The following is a 22666-nucleotide window of genomic DNA, read 5'->3' as shown; positions in this document are numbered from 1 at the left end:
TCTCTTGATACCAGCGATGCATCCCTTCCCAATATCATAAAAGTGAAATTCCGATTCATGTAGTGACAATCAAGCGTTACGTTAAAACACATTAGTTTCTAGGAAAAAATAGCAACATATCATGGTAAAAATATATATATGACGAGACTAAAATGCATCCAGATACATTTTGTAAAGCAAATACACTAACTCCCACCCTACGTCCCACACGTCAGCGCGTCAAGGAAATTAAACGGAGATAACTAACCTATATATCTTGTATCTCTTCTAATCAATCTACTGTTCCCATGCTACATGCTACATGCCACATGCCACAGCCCATTCTTTCAGTGAGGAAGTCTACAGTAGCACGGCATCGCCGCACGGATGCTTGAGACATTGAGACATGATCACCTGGGACATGAAAAGCAGAGAGCAGCTGATATCCTACGCAGGACAATCCGCAGTGAAATTTTCTTGAAGTAAAATGTTGAAGAAAAAGGGAAATAGCTGAGAACTCAGCACAGATGATGTCAGAGTTCTGACCATTGTGACCCAGACACTTCCATCTACTAACCTACCAACCTGTAAAAACAAACGTGTTTTCTAAGTGCGGTAAAACCAGGGTCAAAGCTACAAAACTACAGCTATAATTTTCATTTAAATTAAAATGTGTAAGAAAAATTTCTATTATGAGTACTCAAACAAGTATTACACGTGAGCCTATATCCATATAACGCGTGTTCCAGTACTGGCAGCATGTGCTAGTTTCCCAAAACTTAACGTTTCTACATGAGAGAATAAGCATCAGGGATTGGTCTTGTGCTTATATTTCCAGCAGTAAAATCTAACAAAGATGGGGAATAAGGGAATGCAACAAATTTTAGATGTGCACCAGCTTATTTGTTTACTCCTTGGCTGTAGTATATATTTAAATTATGTGACAACGCAGAGCATGAGGTGCCACTTGCAAGTACCCACTTCTTAAAGCTATCGATGAGATATGCAAATTGGTCTATTGACAATTAACTATTCTAGTTAGGTTTAGTGACTAGTCATATTAACATCAAGTTCAAGTAGCTATTTATTTAAGGCAACCTTTTAGTCCTGTTTATTTCTAAGAGAACCTAATTCCCAGAAATAATTAAGAATTTGACTACTTAAATAGTAATACAACGTATCCAAGCCAAAATGCAATTACATCTTCAATTCACTGCTTCAATTGATTAATACTTACTCTTTTAAAAAGGCTCGGAAGGTGCCCCCTATTGTTACTGAATCAGGGATCATACTGAAGGCTCCACATCCTTGAAGTTTTCGGACTGTTATAACCTGCAGAACAAAGCATGGACCCAAAGGAAAGAATTATACGCTGGAAAGTAAATCTTTACCTATTATTAAAGCAAGTAACGTTTCTGCCTGGATTTTTCGTCCGTCGGGCTATTTTTCAAAAAAACTTCTGACATTTCATGATATCAACCCGCAGTCCCGGGGTCGGATGCGCCCGACCCCTTGAGGGTGGAACTCCGCCTCGCCCGACCCTTGGTCCCGGGGTCGGATGCGCCCGACACTTGAGGGTGGAACTCCGACTCGCCCGACCCCGAGTGAAGCTCCGCCTCGCCCGACCCTGAGTCCTGGGGTCGGGAGTGTCCGACCCCTGAGCGGAACGTTGGAGTAGTCCGAGGCTATTTTTCAAAAAAAAACCCTGATATTTCGTGATATCAACCCACAATCCAATTTTGAGTATACGCCCGACCCTTTTTCCCGGGGTCGAATGCGCCCGACCCCTTGAGGGTGGGACTCCGCCTCGCCCGACCCCGAGTGAAGCTCCGCCTCGCCCGACCCTGAGTCCTGGGGTCGGGAGTGTCCGACCCCTGAGCGGAACGTTGGAGTAGTCCGAGGCGAAGTCAAATCTGACGCGTAGTCGAACTCGAACTGGTTGACTTTGAACGTCTCCTCCTCCTCCACTTCCAGGAGGAGGCTCCCGCCCGTCGAGAATGGCCACAGCCACGACGGCGCGGCCGTCACCTCCAGGAGGTCCTCATGTCCACCGACGACATCCCGCCGTCCTCCGACGTCGACGCCATCATCCTCCGATTCTTACGCCACTTCAGGGACCCGCACGACGCCAGCCGTGTCGACCAGGTAATGGCCACCGCATCCTCGAGGCGGCAGCGAAGCGGGCAGTGATTGGAGTGGAGGCTAGACTGCCAGGAGAGCTCGCTTCCGAATTGGATCGGAATCGAAGCTGACTCGGGGCCAGACTGCCAAGAGAGTTCGCTGCCGAACCGGATCGGAATCGAGGCCGACTCGGATAGAAATCGAGGTTGCGTTCTTGCCTGTATAAATAGCTGCGGGGTTGTGGCCAGGAGCCCAGGACCTCCTCACCATCGAGAAACTGCTCAGCAACACGCGTATAGATCACCTCCATCAACGCCAACACGTGAGCAAGTAATGACCCGTAGCAACGCACGGGCATTTTTGCTAGTAAGAATAAATTCCGAAAGTTCCAACATAACGGCAGTGCTTTTTAGTCAGTGCACTGAACAAACAGATGGGGACCTGGGAGTAATAAATCGAATAAATAATTTGTATAATTCTTGTGGTGCAGAATCATTTTTGTATATGAAGTACAAATGCCTACACTGAACAACTTATGAGTGTAAAACTTAAGTTTTGAATATTAAATAGCAAGGAAACAGAACAATCTGTGCTGTCTAGCTATTACACGTCCAGGCAAATTAGGGCTCGCCTCCTGGATAGTGTACTAGTTCCCATGTTACTCGCAGGATAAAAAGTTCAACACAATCTTGACAAATTTTAAATAGATTTCCCAGCACACCACAAAATCATTCTATAAAATTTGTTATTATTGTTCTGTAATTTAGACCAACAGAATAGTATAACACGGAACTTCTACGGAAGGGAGCTATGTAAATCATATAAGTAGAAAACGAAGTTAACCAAGAATATGCTTCCTTGCTTGGAAATTTGTGGCATACAACACCAAATTAAGTCGCAAAAGATGGGACAGTAGGTGTAAGGGCGTGTTTGGATCCTTGTCTAAAGTTTAGCCCTTGTCAATGTTCGGATGCTAATTAAGAGGGCTAAGGGGGTGTTTGATACGAGGTGTTAAACTTTGACAGTGTCACATCGAACGTTCGAATACTAATTAGGAGAACTAAATATGAGCTAATTATAAAACTAATTGCAGAACCCTATGCTAATTCGCGAGACGAATCTATTAAGCCTAATTAATCCATCATTAGCAAATGGTTACTGTAGCACCACATTGTCAAATAATGGACTAATTAGGCTTAATAGATTCGTCTCGCGAATTACACTCCATCTGTGCAATTAGTTTTGTAATTAGCCTATATTTAATACTCCTAATTAGCATTCAAACATCCGATGTGACAGGTGTTAAACTTTAACACTGGTGAGTCAAACAGGCCCTAAATATGAGCTAATTATAAAACTAATTGCAGAAGCCCTAGGCTAGATGAATCTATTAAGCCTAATTAATCCATCATTAGCAAATGGTTACTGTACCACATTGTCAAATCATGGATTAATTAGGTTTACTAGATTTGTCTCGCCATCTGTGCAATTAGTTTTATAATTAGTCTATATTTAATACTCCTAATTAGTATCAAATATCCGATGTGATGGGAGCTAAAGTTTAGCCCGTAGGAAACAAACACCTCCTAAGTCCAACGGATCAGCTTCCCCAGAAACAAGTTGCTGAAGGCTCACAATAACATTTGAGGCAGCCAGTATCGGATCTGTAGTGCGATGAGGAAGTGCAGCAACCCTCCCTTTCCACTTACAGCCTCAAAGATACTACCCTCGGCCATCATAGGCCCTTCCCTGGATTCCAGCACATCTATAGGAACATCGTTAGCTATGCGAACCCCAAAAATAGCATTTCCAGAGCTCCAGCTTCTATCGTTTTCTGGGCCCCACCACCTCATTCCTCGGCTGGTTCGAAGACCAGGACTACTGTACTCTACAGTAATCAACCCTGTATTCATAACCATATAAATTCCTAGGTGACTAAAATTCAAAGACTACAAGAAAAATCATATAACTGATATGGAAGCAACTGAACTAAGTGACCTCACCAGGAGAATGGTCGATGTGCACAATTACTTAAATCAAATTTTGAATGACTAAACAGTCACACACATTTTTTCTTTTTTTTTTCAAGAATACGCCGGAGTGTTGCGTAAAGAATACGCAGGAGTATTGCGTAAGAAGAAATTGTCAACATTTTACAACGCGGGTCATATACCAGGCGCACGCACACGGTGGCACATCAACTGAATCGATTACACAACAAATTGACAACATGAAAACAGACTAGCCTAGCAGTCTATGTGCCTGACGATGTAGCAGGATAGAGCTGCCAGAAACTTTGCTCCAGCTTGGATCCACAGGTGGCCTTCCTCCATGACGAGAGCTGCAACTTGGGCTGCAGAGTTCTCCGGTTGACTGCTGATGACTCTTCCGTTTCTTTCCTTCCACAACCTCCATGATATTAGCATGAAAGCAGAATCCAAACCTTTCTGCTGCAACTTGTTCAGCCCTCCTCTCTTGCTGTTCCACCAGTCAAGGACCTGCATTTCTGGGGCTGGAGCTTGACTAACTAGCCCGATGGCCGAGCTGATGGCGTGCCACACCTGCTGTGTGAAAGAGCAGTGGCAAAAAAGACGGCATGCAGTTTCTGTTTCTTGGTCACACAGCTTACAGGCGATGTTGTCTTGAAGGCCCCTTCTGTGTCTTCTGTCCGCCGTCCACAGCCGGTGACGAGCAGCCAGCCACATGAAAAACTTCACTTTTATAGGGGCCCAAGATTTCCATATGATCTTTGCGCCCGCAAACCTTGTTGCTCCTTGAAAGAACATCCTGTAAGCTGAGCAGGCAGAATAAGTACCGGTCGGCGATCATCTCCACGTCACGATGTCTTCCACCCCTGCTCGAAGTTGCACAGCTTCCATGATGTGCCAAAGCTCCAGATATTCAGCAATGGCATTTGCAGTCAAAGGCCCAACAATATCTCCTAACCATTGTTTGCCTGGTAGCGCAGCTGCCATACACGCTTTCCCTACAAAGAGAAACATAAGCAATTGACACAAGTGCTAATCTAAGATTAAAAACAAAGAAATAAAATAGACCAATAGAGAGGCAGAGAGAAGCGATATATCGCATTTAATAGGTCTACCCCTGAGGACAAAAAGTGAATGACTTTCTTGGACTAAAAGAAGCTACCTCTTACAAAATATAGCACCCATTTTTAAGTTGTCCAAAATAAAATATAAGGAAAACACCAGTAGAGAACATTATAATACACTCTGTAGTTGTAGGGGATTGTGAATTAGAAGAATGAATATCATTACAATATTTTTTTTCCAGAAAAAGATAAAAAACAGAGCCTGCTTCCTTTTCGCGTGCCCAAATCCAAAGGACTGAGGATGTTTGATTAATGCAAAGAAAGTAAGGGAATGATTGCCGTATGCAAGTTTTAAAATCTTCTATAGGTTTGAAGGCTATTCTCTCATTATTTATTTAAACAAATCTCCCTTACCATTGCCGGACATACAGAACATGCATCGAATCATCCATGTCCACTGCAACGGAGAATCGGATATCCAACTGTTGCTAAACCATTTATTGTTTATCCATATTTGATTTCAAGTTCAGATGCCTCACTCAAAGTTTAAAGGGAAAATATCAATTATTTCAGAACTTTCCATCATACAATTTGCTTTATAACTAAAGAAAAATATTTTAGCCAACCGTCAACTCATTATGATGCTCCTGAAGAATCTTGGCAGATCCCAACAGCATAGCAGCATTTGCATCATGTCCTGTCCATGGATCTTCCCAGGAACTTTGCTCTTGTGCTTCCATTCCACACTTTGCTGTAACAAGGCATCAATTTTAACCAATGGACAAATACAGACTAATCATACTTCAGTTTGGGCTACTGGAGTTTACCACAATTAAACTATCAATAATGAATAGCTGAAAACTGATACTAAAAAAAGGTTTAAATTTAGGGATTAGTACATTGAGAAGCAGCTCTCCTTATATTGACTGTACTAATCAATTGGATTGAACGAATTATGGACCTATTGCACCACAAAGATATATACAGCACATGTTAAAATCAGGTTGTCCGAGAGATGGCAAAACAGAAAAGAAAGAGGACAGTCATTTTAACGTCGCACAAGAGATGGCAAACTTTGGAGTCATTTCAAGAAGAAACGAAGGGGCTGAACTTGAGCCATGTATAGGGACCACTCCAATGCGAAATCCAGCAGATCTACTCAGCTCCAGTAAGGCCATCTTGACTCGCAACTAGGCATGAAATGAAAGTCTCGGAAGAAACAAATAATCATGAATTTACCAGGGAACCAATGGCAGCTTAACAAGATGCAGTAGCAGAAGTCACAGACTTCGCGTGCGGGTCAACGCAAGCTGCCAAGCTCGACGACGTCGACGAGGCGTGGGCGGCGGAGGCCTCGGTGGCGAGGAGGTCGGCCGCGCCGAAGGCCGCTTTTGCATTGGGCCTCCATGGGTTTCACATATGGGCCGTCGCTTCAATTCGGCAGTGTCCATTCCTTGGGCTGGTTCGGCCCGGCCTGCCACGCACCGACTCCACTCCTCGCCACCGCATTGATATATAAAGCCCCGAACCCTAGAGGCCAGCGCCCACATCACCAAGGCAGCCTCCCGACGCGCCGTCGCCTCCGCCTCCTCCCCACGCCATCCTTCGCTTCCTCAGGTTTGTCTCCTCCTCGTGCTAGTGGTTTGGTTGTTCATACTCGCTTGCTTCGAGGATGTGATTCTTATGGATGGTTTCATCGGCATTCAGATAATTATTTAGATTCTATAGGTTGATTTGTTAATTGTGCTTGTGGATCGAATGTTTAGATGTTGGGGCTGTTGTAATTCCTTTGCTTTTTGAGTTCGGCTGCTATACAGTAATATTTTTATTTGACCTAGTTTCCGATCTGATCTGTAAAATTGGTTTGCTACTGCCTTTCCAATTGTTTATGTATTACTGGATTTCAAATTCTGTGCAGATGCGTGCTCTTTTTCCATACTTAGTGTTTCTAACGATTGACTCATCTGACATCTGATGCAGCGGTTTAAGCTTCACCTGCGACCATGGGTAAGGAGAAGTCCCACATCAACATCGTGGTCATTGGCCACGTCGACTCCGGCAAGTCGACCACCACCGGCCACCTGATCTACAAGCTTGGAGGTATCGACAAGCGTGTGATCGAGAGGTTCGAGAAGGAGGCCGCTGAGATGAACAAGCGGTCCTTCAAGTACGCGTGGGTGCTTGACAAGCTCAAGGCTGAGCGTGAGAGGGGTATCACCATTGATATCGCCCTGTGGAAGTTCGAGACCACCAAGTACTACTGCACAGTCATTGATGCCCCTGGACACCGTGATTTCATCAAGAACATGATCACTGGTACCTCCCAGGCTGACTGTGCTGTCCTTATCATTGACTCCACCACTGGTGGTTTTGAGGCTGGTATCTCCAAGGATGGCCAGACCCGTGAGCATGCTCTCCTTGCTTTCACCCTTGGAGTGAAGCAGATGATCTGCTGCTGCAACAAGGTATTATTCCAGATATTCCTGTGTCAGCTATGTTTATGGGATACGGTCAATATGCATGTCAGATTCTTAGTTCTTGAGAGTCCAGCATTTGTATAATTCCAAACTTTATCAATGGCTGTTCCTTGAGGTTTCATGGTTCAAGGAAAATGTGAGTTTGATAGATGGTTTAAATGCATGCATAATGACTGCATTATGAACCACCTTTTCCGAGTACATTTATGCATGATTTTAGTTTAGCCTTGAATGATTTTCTATGAATGTTTTCAGTAATTTAGTTATAAATGCTCGCCTATTTGATTAATGTTCTGATCTTAGTGGATGCTTAAGTTGTCATATGGGAATCTGAGCACAAGCTGTTTGTCAGTTAGCTAGCTTGCTTATAAAATGCTTTCTGTTCATATGCTGTGTTCCTTGATTTTGTTGTCATACGCCGTGACATCTGTTTGTTTGCTGTGTTACTATTACTCACATGTGGTCATATAACTCATTATGTATGTACAAATACTTGCTCTATATTTGCTACTAGGATGTGCTTCTCCAAGCTTACCTACCTGTATGCATTTGCTTATTGCTGTTGAGATGCCATTTAAAAAAGCTAATGCCCTGAAAGAGTTTTTGGTTGGCCAGTGAATTTTTTGATGTGTTCTCTATTCTCATGTAAACTGTGTATGCTTAGTGTAGAGGTCACTTGCCTCATCAACTAATAGTTATGTTCTGCTGCTTTTCTGTTCGTAGATGGATGCCACCACTCCCAAGTACTCCAAGGCCCGCTATGATGAGATTGTTAAGGAAGTCTCCTCCTACCTGAAGAAGGTGGGTTACAACCCTGACAAGATTGCCTTCGTCCCAATCTCTGGTTTTGAGGGTGACAACATGATTGAGAGGTCCACCAACCTTGACTGGTACAAGGGCCCAACCCTGCTTGAGGCTCTTGACCAGATCAACGAGCCCAAGAGGCCTTCGGACAAGCCCCTCCGTCTTCCCCTTCAGGATGTGTACAAGATTGGTGGTATTGGAACCGTCCCTGTTGGCCGTGTTGAGACCGGTATCATCAAGCCTGGTATGCTTGTCACCTTTGGTCCCACTGGCCTGACTACTGAGGTGAAGTCAGTTGAGATGCACCACGAGGCTCTCCAGGAGGCCCTTCCTGGTGACAACGTTGGGTTCAACGTGAAGAACGTTGCTGTGAAGGATCTCAAGCGTGGGTTTGTGGCCTCCAACTCCAAGGATGACCCTGCCAAGGAGGCTGCCAGCTTCACCTCCCAGGTCATCATCATGAACCACCCTGGGCAGATCGGCAATGGCTACGCCCCAGTGCTGGACTGCCACACCTCCCACATTGCTGTCAAGTTTGCTGAGCTCATTACCAAGATCGACAGACGATCCGGTAAGGAGCTTGAGAAGGAGCCCAAGTTCCTGAAGAATGGTGATGCTGGTATGGTGAAGATGATTCCCACCAAGCCCATGGTGGTGGAGACCTTCTCTGAGTACCCTCCTCTTGGTCGTTTTGCTGTCCGTGACATGAGGCAAACGGTTGCTGTTGGAGTCATCAAGAGTGTGGAGAAGAAGGACCCAACAGGCGCCAAGGTGACCAAGGCTGCAGCCAAGAAGAAATGATGTGTCTGGTGGTTGATTATGTGTCTACTTTTGGGAGACTTAGATGCTCTATATCATGTCTTATTTTTTGTCCATGGCCATTTCTGTTATCGTTTGAACTCTTTGCAGGCAAAGTGCGCCTTGGTCAATTGTACTAGTACTGTTTTGTTATTTCAGCCTAGGCAAAACTGGAATGCTTGGACTTATTTGTGCTGTTATCGTCCATGTTCAATCCGAGTCTTTATATAGCTACCAGTAAAGCTTTGTTTTCTTCTAGTTCTGTTTGCTCTGGTTATTATGTTGTTAGCGTTGGCTTCCTTTTGCATTTTGGACATGAAGCCTTATGCTACATCCATGAACACTAAATAGTTTTTGGTTTACTTCGAGTGTCGTTTTGTAGCGTCTACCTGTACTTGTGTATTTTGATACGCATCCTACCTGACATTTTAAACTTATGATCGTTGTCTCAGAAGGGTTCAGTGTGTACAGGCTTGTTCATTTTCGTTGTCTTTTGAGTGCAAAGTTGATCTTTCAGGATGTGGCTGGTAGGCTTGTGCTTTGCTTTTAGCTGGTCGTCGATTCGATTCTCTGTTTTTTGGTTGGACGGGTGAAATGTTTGTCCCCTATACTACAATGTTGCAGAAGGCGTGGAAGAAGTGTGGTTACCCTAGGAAACGCTATTTCAGATTCGGATCGTTGCAGTTGCAGAAATTAAGATTTTTTTTATTGTAGTTATGCTGGTAGGACTGGAGAATTACGGATCACTGAAATTCGGATCGCAGTGCTTAGGAATTACGAATTACTGAAATTTGAATCGACAGTGCGTAAAGTTGAATGGCTTACGGCTGTTAAGATGGCCGACATCCTAAAACTTTTGAAGTTATTCTAAGCATCTCATGTCCATGGCCACCAACTAAAAAGCAAGTTGAAGCTGCCGTTTTCAAGAGTACTGTGTTCTCTCTCAGAGCCTGTGGAGAATCATTCTCACTCAACATACCGGTTCAAAACGCTGGTAGACATATCACCTTACCCGATGATCAACCAGTTCGCTTGCTTTCTGATATTATTACTGCCAGCGGCCAGCGGAATGAAGAGTAATCCGTGATGTATTTTCACATATGGATGCTGATGCAATCGTGTGTTCTTTGGGGAGTGCAGAGAATGATTTTTGGGCGTAGTCGATGGAAAGCCATTGCAACTACTCGTGCAATCAGCACACCGGTTACTGGACTCTGAACACCAATAGCATGAAGAGGATGACCTCCAAAGGTAAAGGTCTTCTGGTGGCTGAGTCAATCATGGATTTTTACCTGCACGCCAAATTTTACACGAGTGCCACATAGATTCAGACCAAGGAACTAACATTCTTTGTGGCATGTGGACTCTCTTGATGGCAAGAAACAAGAGAAGACACGGAGAATCCGCAATGTCAATGAAGCAATCCATCATCCATCTTTTGTGCTAGGGATACGGAGTTTGATCTCTGGCATATTCTGCATCCAGATAAGCAAAGTAATGTTTCAAATGATCAACCGAGATGGTCCCAAACCGTTAAGAGTTGTGAACAAAAACAGAGAGTAGCTGAGGATCCTATGCAGGACAATCCACAGTGAAATTTTCTTGAAGTAAATTGTTGAAGAGAAAATAGCTGAGAACGCACAGACGAATGCCTGAATTCTGACCATTGGGATCCAGACACTTCCATCTAATAACCTACCAACCCGTTAAAACTATGAAAACTTGTTTTCTTAGTGCTGTAAAACTATTACTATGGTGAAAGATACAAACGTACAGATTCATTTAAGTTAAAACGTGTAAGATAAATTTCTATTACGAGTACTCAAACAACAAATTACAATGAGCCTGTATCCATGTAACGCGTGTTTCAGTATTGGCAGCATTGTTACTTTCCCCAAAAAAATGTTTCTAGGGACTGGTCTTGTGCTAAAATTGCCAGCAGTGTCTAACAAAGATCGAGAATAAGTGAATGCAAAAAAAATTTAGATGTGCACCAGCTTATTTGTTTACCATATCCTTGGTTGTAGTATATACTTAAATTAGGTGACAGCCCAGAGCTTGAGGTGCCACTTACAAGTACCCACTTCTTAAAGTTATCAATAAGATGTGCAAATTGATCTATTTGATAATTAACTATTCTAGTTAGGTATAGTGACTAGTCATCTTAACAGCAAGTTCAAGTAGCTATTTATTTAAGGTAGCTTTTTAACTTGTTTATTTCTAAGAGAAACTAATTCCGGAAAATAATTAAGAAATTGACTACTTAAATAGTAACACAATGTATCCAATCCAAAATGCCAATACCTCTTCAATTTGCTGCTTCAATTGATTAATACTCTCTTTCAAAAAGGTTCGTAAGGTACTGAATCAGGAATCACATTGAAGGCCCCACTTCCTTGAATTTCCCAACTGTTATAGCCTGCAGAACGAAGAAGGGACCTGAGGTAAACAATTATATGCTGGAAAGTAAATAAGAATAAATTCCCAAAGTTTGAACATATCGGCAACGCCATAGCAGTGCACTGTACAAACTGATGGGGACCTGGGAGTAATAAATCGAAACAATTTGCATAATTCTTGCGGTGCAAAATCATTTTTGTATATGAAAGTACAAAATACAAATGCCTATGAATGTAAAACTGAAGTTTTGAATATTATGTAGTAATGGATACAGAACAATCTGTGCTGCCTACTTATTACACGTCCAGGCAAATTAAGGCTCCCCTCCTGGGTAGCCTACTAGTTGCCAAGTCAGTAGAAGGATAAAAAGTTCCACAAGTTCTTGACAAATTTTAAATAGATTCTCTGGACACCACAAAATCATTCTATAAAACCTGATTTTCTTATTTTGTAATTTTGACCAACAGAACAGTACAACTCGGAACTTCTATGGAAGGGAGCTATGTAAATCATAATCAGTAGAAATAGAAAAGGTCAACGAAGAACATTCTTCCTTGCTAGGAAATTATGGCATACGACAAGAAATCAAGTTGTCAAAAGATGGGATGGTACCTGTGAGTCCAAGGGAATAGCTTCCCCCGAAACAAGTTGCTGAAGGCTCACAATAACAGTAGAGGCAGCCAATCAATCTAAAGTGTGATAAGGGAGTGCAGCATGCCCTTCTTTTCCACTTATTATGGCCTCAAAGACTCCACCTCTGGCCATAATAGGCCCTGGCAAGGAATCCAGAACATCTATAGGAACAGAGTTAGCTGAACCCCAAAAATGGCACGTATGTTTTCCACAGCTCCAGCTTCTATCATTTAATAGGCCCTGCCGCCGCCTTCCTTGGCTGGTTGGAAGACCAGGACTACTGTACCCTACAGTAACCGACAAGATATTCATAACAATATAAAATTCCTAGGTGATTAAAATTCAAAGATTACAAGACAGTTCTTACAACTGAGATGGAAACAACTGAAATAAATGACTTAGCCTGTTAACCAGGAGAATGGACGATGTACATTAACAGGATTAGTTGTGTGTTATCTAAGGATAATTACTTAAATCAAATTTTGACAGACTAAACAGTCACGCACGCTTTCCCTACAAAGAGAAACATAAGAAGTTGACGCAAATGCTAATCTGTTGCCAAGATAAAAAACAAAGAAACGAAAAATAGACAAGAGAGAAGCAATGTTGTGCATTTCCCCTGAGTGTTAAAAAAAGGCGAATGACTTTCTTGGACTTAAGAAGCTACCTCTTCCAAAATATAGCACCCTTTTCTAATTGGTTCAAAAAAAAATATAAGAAAACCACTAGTAGATAACAGTATAATACACTGTTGCTAAATGTATCAAATCATCCATGTTCACTGGAACCAAGGATTGAATATCCAACTGTTGCTAAACCATTTACTGTTTATCCATCTGCAATTTCAAAATTCAGATACCTTACTCAAAGTTTGATGGGAAAACATCAACTATTTCAGAACTTTTCATTACACAATAAGAAATTCTCATTGCTTTATAACTAGAAAAATATTTTAGCCAACCTTCAACTCATCATGATGCTCCTGAAGAATCTTGGCAGATCCTAACAACATAGCAAAATTTGCATAATGGCCACATCCATGCATCTTTCCAGTAACTTTGCTCTTGTGCTCCCATTCCACACTTCCCTGTAAAATAAGGAATCAATTTTAACTAATGGACAAATGCAGACTAATTGTACTTCAGTTTGGGCTACTGGATTTTACCACAATTAAACTATCATAACAAATAACTAAAAACTGATACTAAAAAAAGGTTTAAATTTAGGGATTAGTACATTGAGAAGTGGCTCTCCACATATCGACTATACTAATCAATTGGATTGTACGAATTATGGACCTATTGCACCACAAAAGTATATACAACACATATTAAAAATCAGGTTGTTCGAGACATGGTAAAACAGAAAAGAAAGAGGGCATATTTTAACATTGTTCAAGAAAAAAAATGAAGTTTAATTTACACCATATGCTCCGGAGTCCATTAGTACAAAACTGAAGATCTAAAACAGTTAAATGCTCATTGTATTTGAAAAGATCTATGCCTAAGAATGGAGAATGCTCTCAAGTCTCAACATTATCACAACATCAACTGACATATATTACATCAGCAATGTCCTAACATTTCCCTCTAATACAAGTGACCGTAGAAATGAATGAAGGCATGACCTATTACTATTACAATGCAACTACTGATTGCTAACAGACCATAATCGCCAGGATATCAAGTTAAAATCAGCATTTCCATCCCATATCAACTACTGAAACTCATTGCCATTCTTATAGATCATTGTGCATTTCCTCAAAAAATAGATCATTGTCCCCGTTCACCCAGATTGCTGTTGTTCTGATACCGATAATGTCAAGGATCATCTGCACGTTCTCACCACATTAGCGAGCTGCAAAAAATTAATTGTGAGGGGGAAAACAGCTTATACCAAACACCATTCCATGGTTGCAGGAACAAGTAATGCACTGTCAAGTGTCAATAGTCAGCACAAGCTAAATGCAGCTGTGTACTACACCATCATGTTGAGTTCTGACAACTCGTCAAAGGTGCACAGTGACAAGATTCAACATGAATGGAGCACACAAATTGGACCTTTTCAGATACTGTCAACACCCAATTGCAAACAACCGAGTACAAGCTGGCTGGTTGGGTGGACTGCAGGACTGGGTGAATGGAAACGAACTTGAACTGCAAAAACTGTTTTGAGTCTGAACTGCAAACTTTGGAGTCATTTCAAGAAGAAACGAGAGGACTGGACTTCTGCTCCAGCAAGTACATCTAGGCACGAAATGAAGGTCTCCGAAGCAAAAAAAATATTCATGAATTTACCAGCGAACCAGAGGCAGCTGAACGAAGAAGTAGCAGAAATGGAGGGCACACAGACGTAGGGTGTGGGTCGACGACGAGGGGTGGCGGCCGAGGCCGCGGTGGCGAGGAGGTCGGCCGTGGGTGGACGGCGGCGAGGGGTTCAGCTGAGACTCCACTCGCTCAGCACCGGCAACAGTGATGGTCGACTTCTCTATGGGCCTTGTTTCATGTATGGGCCCTCAGCCACGTTCCGGCAGTCCATTCCTTGGCCTGGCCCGGCCTGCCACGCACCGACTCCACTCCTCGCCGCCGCACTTGATATATAAAGCCCCGAACCCTAGCGGCGAGCGCCCTCACCACCAGAGGCAGCCACCCCGACTAGTAGCCGCTTCCTCCCCCCACGCCGCCTCCTTCGCTTCCGCGGGTTTGTGCCTCCTCGTGCTAGTAGCAATTTGACCTTTCTGGTAGTTTGATTTGTTTGTTGATACTCGCATCTCCGATTCCGTAGGATTTTTGGGTTTTGCGTGCTAGCTTGCTTCGAGGATTCGAGTCTCATGCATGGTCTCATCTAGATCCGGATAATTTCTTAGATTCTGTAGGTTGATTTGTTCATTGTCCTTGTAGATCGAATGCTTAGAGGTGGCTGCTGCTTTATAGTCGATGCATATAGTAATAGTATTGTTTGATCTAGCTTCCGATCTGAACTGTAAAATTGTTTTGTTCCTGCCTTTCTAAGTGTTTATGTACTTCTGGATTTTAAATTCTGCTTAGATATTTGCTCGTTTGCTCTGTTTAGTGTTTGTCACAATTGATTCATTTATTTTCTTTTAGAGGCTGCTTCTGTGTATCCGGTTGTATAGTTTATGTTTATATAGTTGCAACATCCTTGTTTGATCTAGTTCCTGATCTGGTCTGTAAATTGTTTTGTTACTGCCTTGTAAAAGTTTTTATAATACTGGCTTCCGATTTCAGTGCTGATACTTGCTTGGTTGCTCTGTTTTGTGTTTCTAACAATTGACTCATCTGATGCAGCGGTTTAAGCTTCACCTGCAACCATGGGTAAGGAGAAGTCCCACATCAACATCGTGGTCATTGGCCATGTCGACTCTGGCAAGTCGACCACCACCGGTCACCTGATCTACAAGCTTGGAGGTATCGACAAGCGTGTGATCGAGAGGTTCGAGAAAGAGGCCGCTGAGATGAACAAGCGGTCCTTCAAGTACGCGTGGGTGCTTGACAAGCTCAAGGCTGAGCGTGAGAGGGGTATCACCATTGATATTGCCCTGTGGAAGTTCGAGACCACCAAGTACTACTGCACAGTCATTGATGCCCCTGGACACCGTGACTTCATCAAGAACATGATTACTGGTACCTCCCAGGCAGACTGTGCTGTCCTTATCATTGACTCCACTACTGGTGGTTTTGAGGCTGGTATCTCCAAGGATGGCCAGACCCGTGAGCATGCTCTCCTTGCTTTCACGCTTGGAGTGAAGCAGATGATCTGCTGCTGCAACAAGGTATAATTCCAGAAATCCCTAACTCATTCTGGTTCATGATCTGAAATGCCCTTAAGAAATACACTTGTCAGTAGTCCATCTTTATTCGTTTGCACTTGGTCGTATTCCTCTCATTCCATAACATCGCTACTAATGTTTTATGTACGCTCGGCACTGAATTTGGCAGTGCATTAAGTGCCTTCCTGAATGATCTGTTTCCTACATATTTATGTTTGATAGTAGCTGTTCAGCTTCATTGAATTGCATTTTCTGATATATGTGTGGGAATATTTTTCTCTGTTCAGTTTCTCGTTCAACTGTTGGAGTAATGTTCGGAAGTTATTGGAATACATATAATGCATGCAGATTGCAAACACTAGTGTTTGTCTTATTTAACTTTCTTCCTATGATTGGTATTGTTCACAGTGCTTTGTGAAAATTTAGTAATAAGATGCATAGCAATACCATAAACAACTTTATTCCCTAAAGAAGTGTGTACCATTTAATATTTGATTGAAGTACTGTTCTCTTGTATGTACAGTTTGTCTGCTGTTCATGGGATGTCTTCAGTTAAGCAAATAACAATGTTCTTTTGATATTCCCTACAGATGGATATGCATGTGCCATCTGAAGATAAACTAATAATGATGTTGTTTGGCTATTGTTTATAGCCTGCACTAGCTAATAATGATGATGATCTAGCTATCTATATTTGCTTGTTCCTGTTGTGATGCCACTTTTGACAAGTTTGTTCCCTAAAGAAGTGCAGTGTAGTAGTTAATTTTGATTCAGATCTTGCCTATATGGTGTATGCTTCCTGTTCATGCATCTATTCCATTATGAGCTAATAATGATCTTATGTTGCTTTTCTGTTCGTAGATGGATGCCACCACTCCCAAGTACTCCAAGGCCCGCTATGATGAGATTGTTAAGGAAGTCTCCTCCTACCTGAAGAAGGTGGGTTACAACCCTGACAAGATTGCCTTCGTCCCAATCTCTGGTTTTGAGGGTGACAACATGATTGAGAGGTCCACCAACCTTGACTGGTACAAGGGCCCAACCCTGCTTGAGGCTCTTGACCAGATCAACGAGCCCAAGAGGCCTTCGGACAAGCCCCTCCGTCTTCCCCTTCAGGATGTGTACAAGATTGGTGGTATTGGAACCGTCCCTGTTGGCCGTGTTGAGACCGGTATCATCAAGCCTGGTATGCTTGTCACCTTTGGTCCCACTGGCCTGACTACTGAGGTGAAGTCAGTTGAGATGCACCACGAGGCTCTCCAGGAGGCCCTTCCTGGTGACAACGTTGGGTTCAACGTGAAGAACGTTGCTGTGAAGGATCTCAAGCGTGGGTTTGTGGCCTCCAACTCCAAGGATGACCCTGCCAAGGAGGCTGCCAGCTTCACCTCCCAGGTCATCATCATGAACCACCCTGGGCAGATCGGCAATGGCTACGCCCCAGTGCTGGACTGCCACACCTCCCACATTGCTGTCAAGTTTGCTGAGCTCATTACCAAGATCGACAGACGATCCGGTAAGGAGCTTGAGAAGGAGCCCAAGTTCCTGAAGAATGGTGATGCTGGTATGGTGAAGATGATTCCCACCAAGCCCATGGTGGTGGAGACCTTCTCTGAGTACCCTCCTCTTGGTCGTTTTGCTGTCCGTGACATGAGGCAAACGGTTGCTGTTGGAGTCATCAAGAGCGTGGAGAAGAAGGACCCAACGGGCGCCAAGGTGACTAAGGCTGCAGCCAAGAAGAAATGATGTGTCTGGTGGTTGATTCCACTTCTGCTTTTGGCATGCCTAGATGCTATAATATCACTTAAGTTTTGTCTATGGCCATTGCTGTTATCTCGTGAACTATTAATCTCAGCTGGCAATGTGTCCTCGGTCTGTTTGATGTTTACATACAGTTTTTATATTTGGATTTGGCAAAACTTAAATTACCTGAGATTGATGTGCTCCTGCGATTGTTCAATGCAAGTGCCTGGGTGTCATTAAGTTTTGTTTCATCTGCTGATTGAATTGGCTTCGGAGGTTCAAAAGTCAACACCATGCATATCTGATGGTCCCGCTTTCATAAATTCTGCCATAGTTCGTTAGTTGTCATTGTAGTCTTAACTGTTTCGATGAGCATTTGCTGGTTCGGCAAGCAGAGAATGTTCACTCAATCTGTGGTAGCATTGTCATCTGATTTGTCAGTAACGTATATGGTCAATTATTGTTGGCATTTGTGGGACGATTACGTACGAATTTTAGTGCTCATTTTGGTTCGTACGAGTTTTAAAATACTGAAGGGTGATTGTTTCATGTTGTCCAGGACTCCAGCTAGCGGGCTCGTGCACTTTGCGAGGTTTTCGAATTTTGTAGGACCCAATATGTGGGAAGAGTTAGTATGATATCTATAGAACTTCTACATGTGTTTCTAAAACCATTAAAAATTTATGCAAGTTTTTGCGACTAAGAAGCCATTATTTTTCTTAAAAAAAAACCAATGTGTTTAATACTTGCTTGCAACTACATGAATAGGAATTTTACATTATTTATATTGGGAGGAAGTGGAGAATTGCTAGAGTACCGTATTATAGAAATTGATGATGTATGCATGGCTGGTATGAACTATGAATTCTGAGGGAAATCTTGGCTAAGTTTGACAAACATTTAGTCAAGTTAATAATTTTGATTAAATAAACTACTAGCTCCTCTTAAATACTCCCTGCATCCCCTTTTGATGGACACATGAGTTTTTTCACCAAGACCGAGGAACAATTTACTCCCATGCGCCGATCATACGTAGATTTCTTTTTCGTTAAACTATATCAAAGGGGTGTGGAGGGAGTATGACACCATTGAGTTTTTTTTATTAATTTGACCATTCAGTTTTACAGATATTTATGGAAATAATAAATCTCAAGTACTTTAGATAATCGATGCAATAGTACTTATTTTTACTTTTTTTGACTAATCCATTAAATAGATATTATTGATAAAAGTTTGAGAAAAAAAGTCAATGATGTCATATATTGAAGAACGGAGGTGTAGGATCTAAAATACCGAATAAGGGGGTGAGTAGGTGGTTTTAACTAAAATCACAGCACTAAATAAATTTAATTAGTAACACAAGAGAAATTCTATTTCTACTCTTTCTAAAGCTCTGTTGGTATAATTAACGAATGCGAATGAATCCACAAGCGTACGGATATTGTTGTAGCTTTCACCTCAGAGTATTCCAAGGATATCGAATCCAGAGGAATGTGTGTGTATATCTACGACTCTAGTATCAAGGACAACCAACCAATAATAGGCGAAGGGTAGAGAGCATTCCTATGGATAGCACTAGATAAGTTAAAAGGTCGATCTCTTGGGTTAAGGAAACTCACTTCGGGTACCGGCTTACCTGAATTAGTCAGGTGCCTTTGGCCAACGACTCTATGCTATATCCGAACGTGGAGGATTACGAAGGATGGACATGGCTGTCACCACTTGCCACTTACCTCTAGCAACCCGTGGGATATAAGGCAAACGAAGGATAACCCTTAGCCTAGACACCACGTCTACACCACTGATTACTACTACAATCTAACTACGTCTGTCGACCCGTAGCAGATATACAACACTTGTATAAATACGGAGCAACTAACCCGCGAGTAAGAGAACTAATCTCACTTATAAATAAGCACTAAACCGGATAAGGAATCACGAATACTCACTTAACTCAAAAGGAAGACAACATCCGTAGAGGTACATGGTCGGAGTAGAGTGCTGAGTTCCTCAGCACTCCTCCGAGCTACTCCCTCTCTCTCTCCCTATCCTAAGCACTAGCCTAAGCAAGGTTTTGCCATAGAGCTCTTCTCTAGATAGAAGTGGAGGCACTCCTCCAAGTGGAGGTGAGGAAGGTGTTGGTGTTGGTGCTGGGTGTGTCTTGAAATGAGACCTCTCCCTTGCTATTTATAGGCACTTGGGGTCGGTTCCCGAGGGGAATATCTGGGGAATCTTCCTTAACCGCCATTGCAAGGTCGGTAACTGGCGACATGTGGCGGCTAGAGGCGAATGGGGCCACTAGGGGTTTGGCCGACCCTGGGGAACCGCCTTTGGCTGGGTGACTGCCATGTGGGTCCCCATGTGGGTACGAGGTGTTTTACGGTGAACCTTGTCGATTTACTCCCATTTGTGGGCCCTTCAATCCATGTGATTGCTCCTGATTGGTTGAGAGTGTATTTCCTTGCTCTTGAGGTGTCTTTTCTCCTTTAATGGACCTGCATACAAATATTCAACAACACTTGTGGAATTCATTAGTAATAACTCCTACCACTACTATTGATGCTCCTCTTTTATGTGTTTATGCAGGAGTTGACGGCCTAGATATGGTACTTAAGAGCCGTCAACAGCAACCTAGGGTGACAAGATATAATTCAATCTCTATGAATGTAATTACTCAAAGTCAATTGCAATATGGAAATTGAGCAAAGAAATAACCGAAGACAAAAGACGAATTTTATCCCGTGGTGTCCATGACTTGCCGGTCAACCCTAATCCACGTTGAGGTGGATTCAATGTTTCAACTACTCCCCTATCAAGACTCCGCTTGATCTTGAGCCGGCTTGAATCAAAGAACCTCTCTAAACCTCGATTCCACTAGAGTTTGAAAGCACCTAGGCCCCTAATTTGTGTTTTGTTAATTAATGACAACCTTTGAGGACTAACAATTTCATTGAAGTTATGAGTATAGGTTAGTCCTAGAGATGAATTCAGCTTCAAAGGATGCTATGGTGATAGCTTGGGTGAATTCACTTTGGAAAGCTCACGGCAAAGGTATATGATAGGGCTTTTCTATTTTACCGATCAAGAGGTGCTTAGTGGATGATAATTGACCGGATTAATAGGCTAGATCGCCGTACTATCAAGAGGGGTCAATTTCATTTGCTTGACGGTTCAATAGTGCTACTTTGCTCAAATAATTGCATCACATGCATATAAGTCTATCTTGTTTGAAAAGTGGGAAAAACGATGGTAAAAATATGTTTCGAAAATGGCTAACTTGGTGTGAATGGCGGACGGTCTCCCTTGTGAAGGCGGACTGTTATTTGACTTAGCCATTTCTTCGAAGATGTTCTGTTGCGCTGAAAAATAAAACGGCGGACGGTCCGACACTGAGAGGTGGACAGTCCGCCACTTGGTTTGGTTTTTAGACAGATCTAGTTCCTGCTCTAGTGGGGCACAAAGATATAGAGGTAGACAGTCCAGCCCTAGTTGGCGGACGGTCCACCACATGATCTAATTTTTGGACAGAACCATTCCTGGTTCTGAGTGGAGCTTTAGCATGAACTGCGGATGGTCTGGCCCCTAGGGATGGACGGTCTGCCAGCTAATTCGAAAAGTTAGACAAAACAAGTTTCGTTCTGGTGGTGCGCAAAATCTTAAGGGCGGACGGTCGGCCACATGTTCTAAGTTTTCGACAGAACCAGTTTGGTTCTAGTTGATCGGGGGAAAATGAACGGTAGATGGTCCGCTAGTGTAGATGGTCCGCTAGTTTTGGACGGACAGTCCGCCTCACTAACTTTAAAAGTTGACATGTCCTAGACGTGTCTAATAGCTCCCTGCGTGTTTGAGTTTTTGAACCGCGGACGGTCCGCGCCTATAAGGGCGGACGGTCTACCTGTGATGCAACGGTCATTTCTGACACGCATTTATTGTTGTTCTAGCTGTTGTGATCAATGGCGGACGGTCCATGCTTATAAAGGCGGACGGTCCTTGAATCCCCCCGTTTCTACGTGTTTTGAACATAACGGCTAGCTTTGGGGGAAGGCTCTATAAATATCTCATGCTCAGGTGTGGGAGAGTTCTCTTAGCACTTTGGAAAACTTTCTTGACATACTTGGGCCTTCTTCCTCCTCTCTCTCACTCACTTTTCTTAGAGGTTGCATTCTTATGAGATTGAGAGCATCCTAGTGCATTGCATCAAGAGTTTGAGCTTTGTGGCACTAGGGAGTCTTCAAGCAAGCATTATTGGCTTGTTACTCTTGGAGGTTGCCGCCTCCTAGATGGCTTGGAGGCTGTGGAGTCATTGAGCCCTTCAAGAAGATTGTGAAGGAGCCTCGGCTATTCTTGTGAGAGGTTCTTATGCTCACCTCGCTAGAGCGGTGAAGAGCAACTCTAGTGGAATCGAGGTTTGAAGAGGTTCTTTGATTCAAGCCGGCTCAAAATCAAGCGGTTGATAGAGGAGTGGTTGGAACATTGAATCCACCTCACATGGATTAGGGGTGACCGGCAAGTCATCGACACCACCGAAAAAATTCGTCTCTTCTTTTCAGTTATTTCTTTGCTCAATTTCATTTATTGCAATTTACTTTGAGCAATTACATTACCAGATATTGAATTGTATCTTGCCACCCTAGGTTGCAAACCCTCACCTAGTTATAGAACGAATATAAATAAAATTTCTCTTATGTTACTAATTAAATTTATTGTCTTGTGATTTTAGTTGAAACCGTCTATTCACCCTCCTCTAGTCGGTATCCTAGATCCTACAAGTGGTATCAGAGCTGTAGTCTTCGTATTTTAAGGATTTACTATCCCAGAGTAGGATAAATGGCTAGTGACAACAATGTTCATGTGAAGAAGCCACTGTTCTTT

The 22666-nt window shown here is 42.9% G+C and overlaps 2 protein-coding genes, 1 long non-coding RNA gene and 1 pseudogene across 6 annotated transcripts; 2 read left to right on the top strand and 2 right to left on the bottom strand.

Moving 5' to 3' along the window:
• Nucleotides 1-271: 271 nt before the first annotated feature.
• LOC101769728 lies at nt 272-7157 on the bottom strand (annotated as a pseudogene).
• LOC101783081 (elongation factor 1-alpha) lies at nt 6631-9489 on the top strand. 2 transcript variants are annotated; one of them, XM_004962212.4, is made up of 3 exons: nt 6631-6769; nt 7133-7617; nt 8353-9489. In XM_004962212.4, the coding sequence occupies exons 2-3, from the start codon at nt 7156-7158 to the stop codon at nt 9232-9234; spliced, it is 1344 nt and encodes a 447-aa protein (XP_004962269.1). In that variant the 5' UTR covers nt 6631-6769; nt 7133-7155; the 3' UTR covers nt 9235-9489. The 2 variants fall into 2 exon arrangements, with proteins under 2 accessions (XP_004962269.1, XP_022680730.1); XM_022824995.1 differs by having other exon boundaries at nt 6753-6769; nt 7136-7617.
• A 554-nt stretch (nt 9490-10043) lies between these two features.
• Nucleotides 10044-14724, bottom strand: LOC101782798. 3 transcript variants are annotated; one of them, XR_002676861.1, is made up of 5 exons: nt 14562-14724; nt 13226-14121; nt 12244-12551; nt 11536-11650; nt 10044-10706 (listed from the first exon to the last, which is right to left on the bottom strand). It is a non-coding gene; the product is annotated as an uncharacterized LOC101782798 (long non-coding RNA). The 3 variants fall into 3 exon arrangements; XR_002676862.1 differs by having other exon boundaries at nt 13226-13351; XR_214879.3 differs by having other exon boundaries at nt 13226-14724.
• Nucleotides 14725-14862: 138 nt separating this feature from the next.
• On the top strand, nt 14863-18034 carry LOC101782391 (elongation factor 1-alpha). Its single transcript, XM_004962211.3, has 3 exons — nt 14863-14964; nt 15573-16057; nt 16916-18034. Exons 2-3 carry the CDS (start codon nt 15596-15598, stop codon nt 17795-17797), a joined length of 1344 nt encoding a protein of 447 aa, XP_004962268.1. The 5' UTR covers nt 14863-14964; nt 15573-15595; the 3' UTR covers nt 17798-18034.
• The last annotated feature ends 4632 nt before the right edge of the window (nt 18035-22666 follow it).

Source organism: Setaria italica, chromosome III, assembly GCF_000263155.2.
Source record: "Setaria italica strain Yugu1 chromosome III, Setaria_italica_v2.0, whole genome shotgun sequence".
NCBI classification, from domain to species: domain Eukaryota; kingdom Viridiplantae; phylum Streptophyta; class Magnoliopsida; order Poales; family Poaceae; genus Setaria; species Setaria italica.
Note: the sequence above shows the minus strand (reverse complement) of the source record. Positions and strands in the feature narration are given on the sequence as shown.

Excerpts from the sequence above, each read along its gene's own strand:
- LOC101782391 (XM_004962211.3), top strand. The coding sequence starts at position 15,596 with ATGGGTAAGGAGAAGTCCCACATCAACATCGTGGTCATTGGCCATGTC. Across the intron at positions 16,058-16,915 it reads TGATCTGCTGCTGCAACAAG|ATGGATGCCACCACTCCCAA; the intron begins GTATAATTCCAG and ends TTCTGTTCGTAG.
- LOC101783081 (XM_004962212.4), top strand. The coding sequence starts at position 7,156 with ATGGGTAAGGAGAAGTCCCACATCAACATCGTGGTCATTGGCCACGTC. Across the intron at positions 7,618-8,352 it reads TGATCTGCTGCTGCAACAAG|ATGGATGCCACCACTCCCAA; the intron begins GTATTATTCCAG and ends TTCTGTTCGTAG.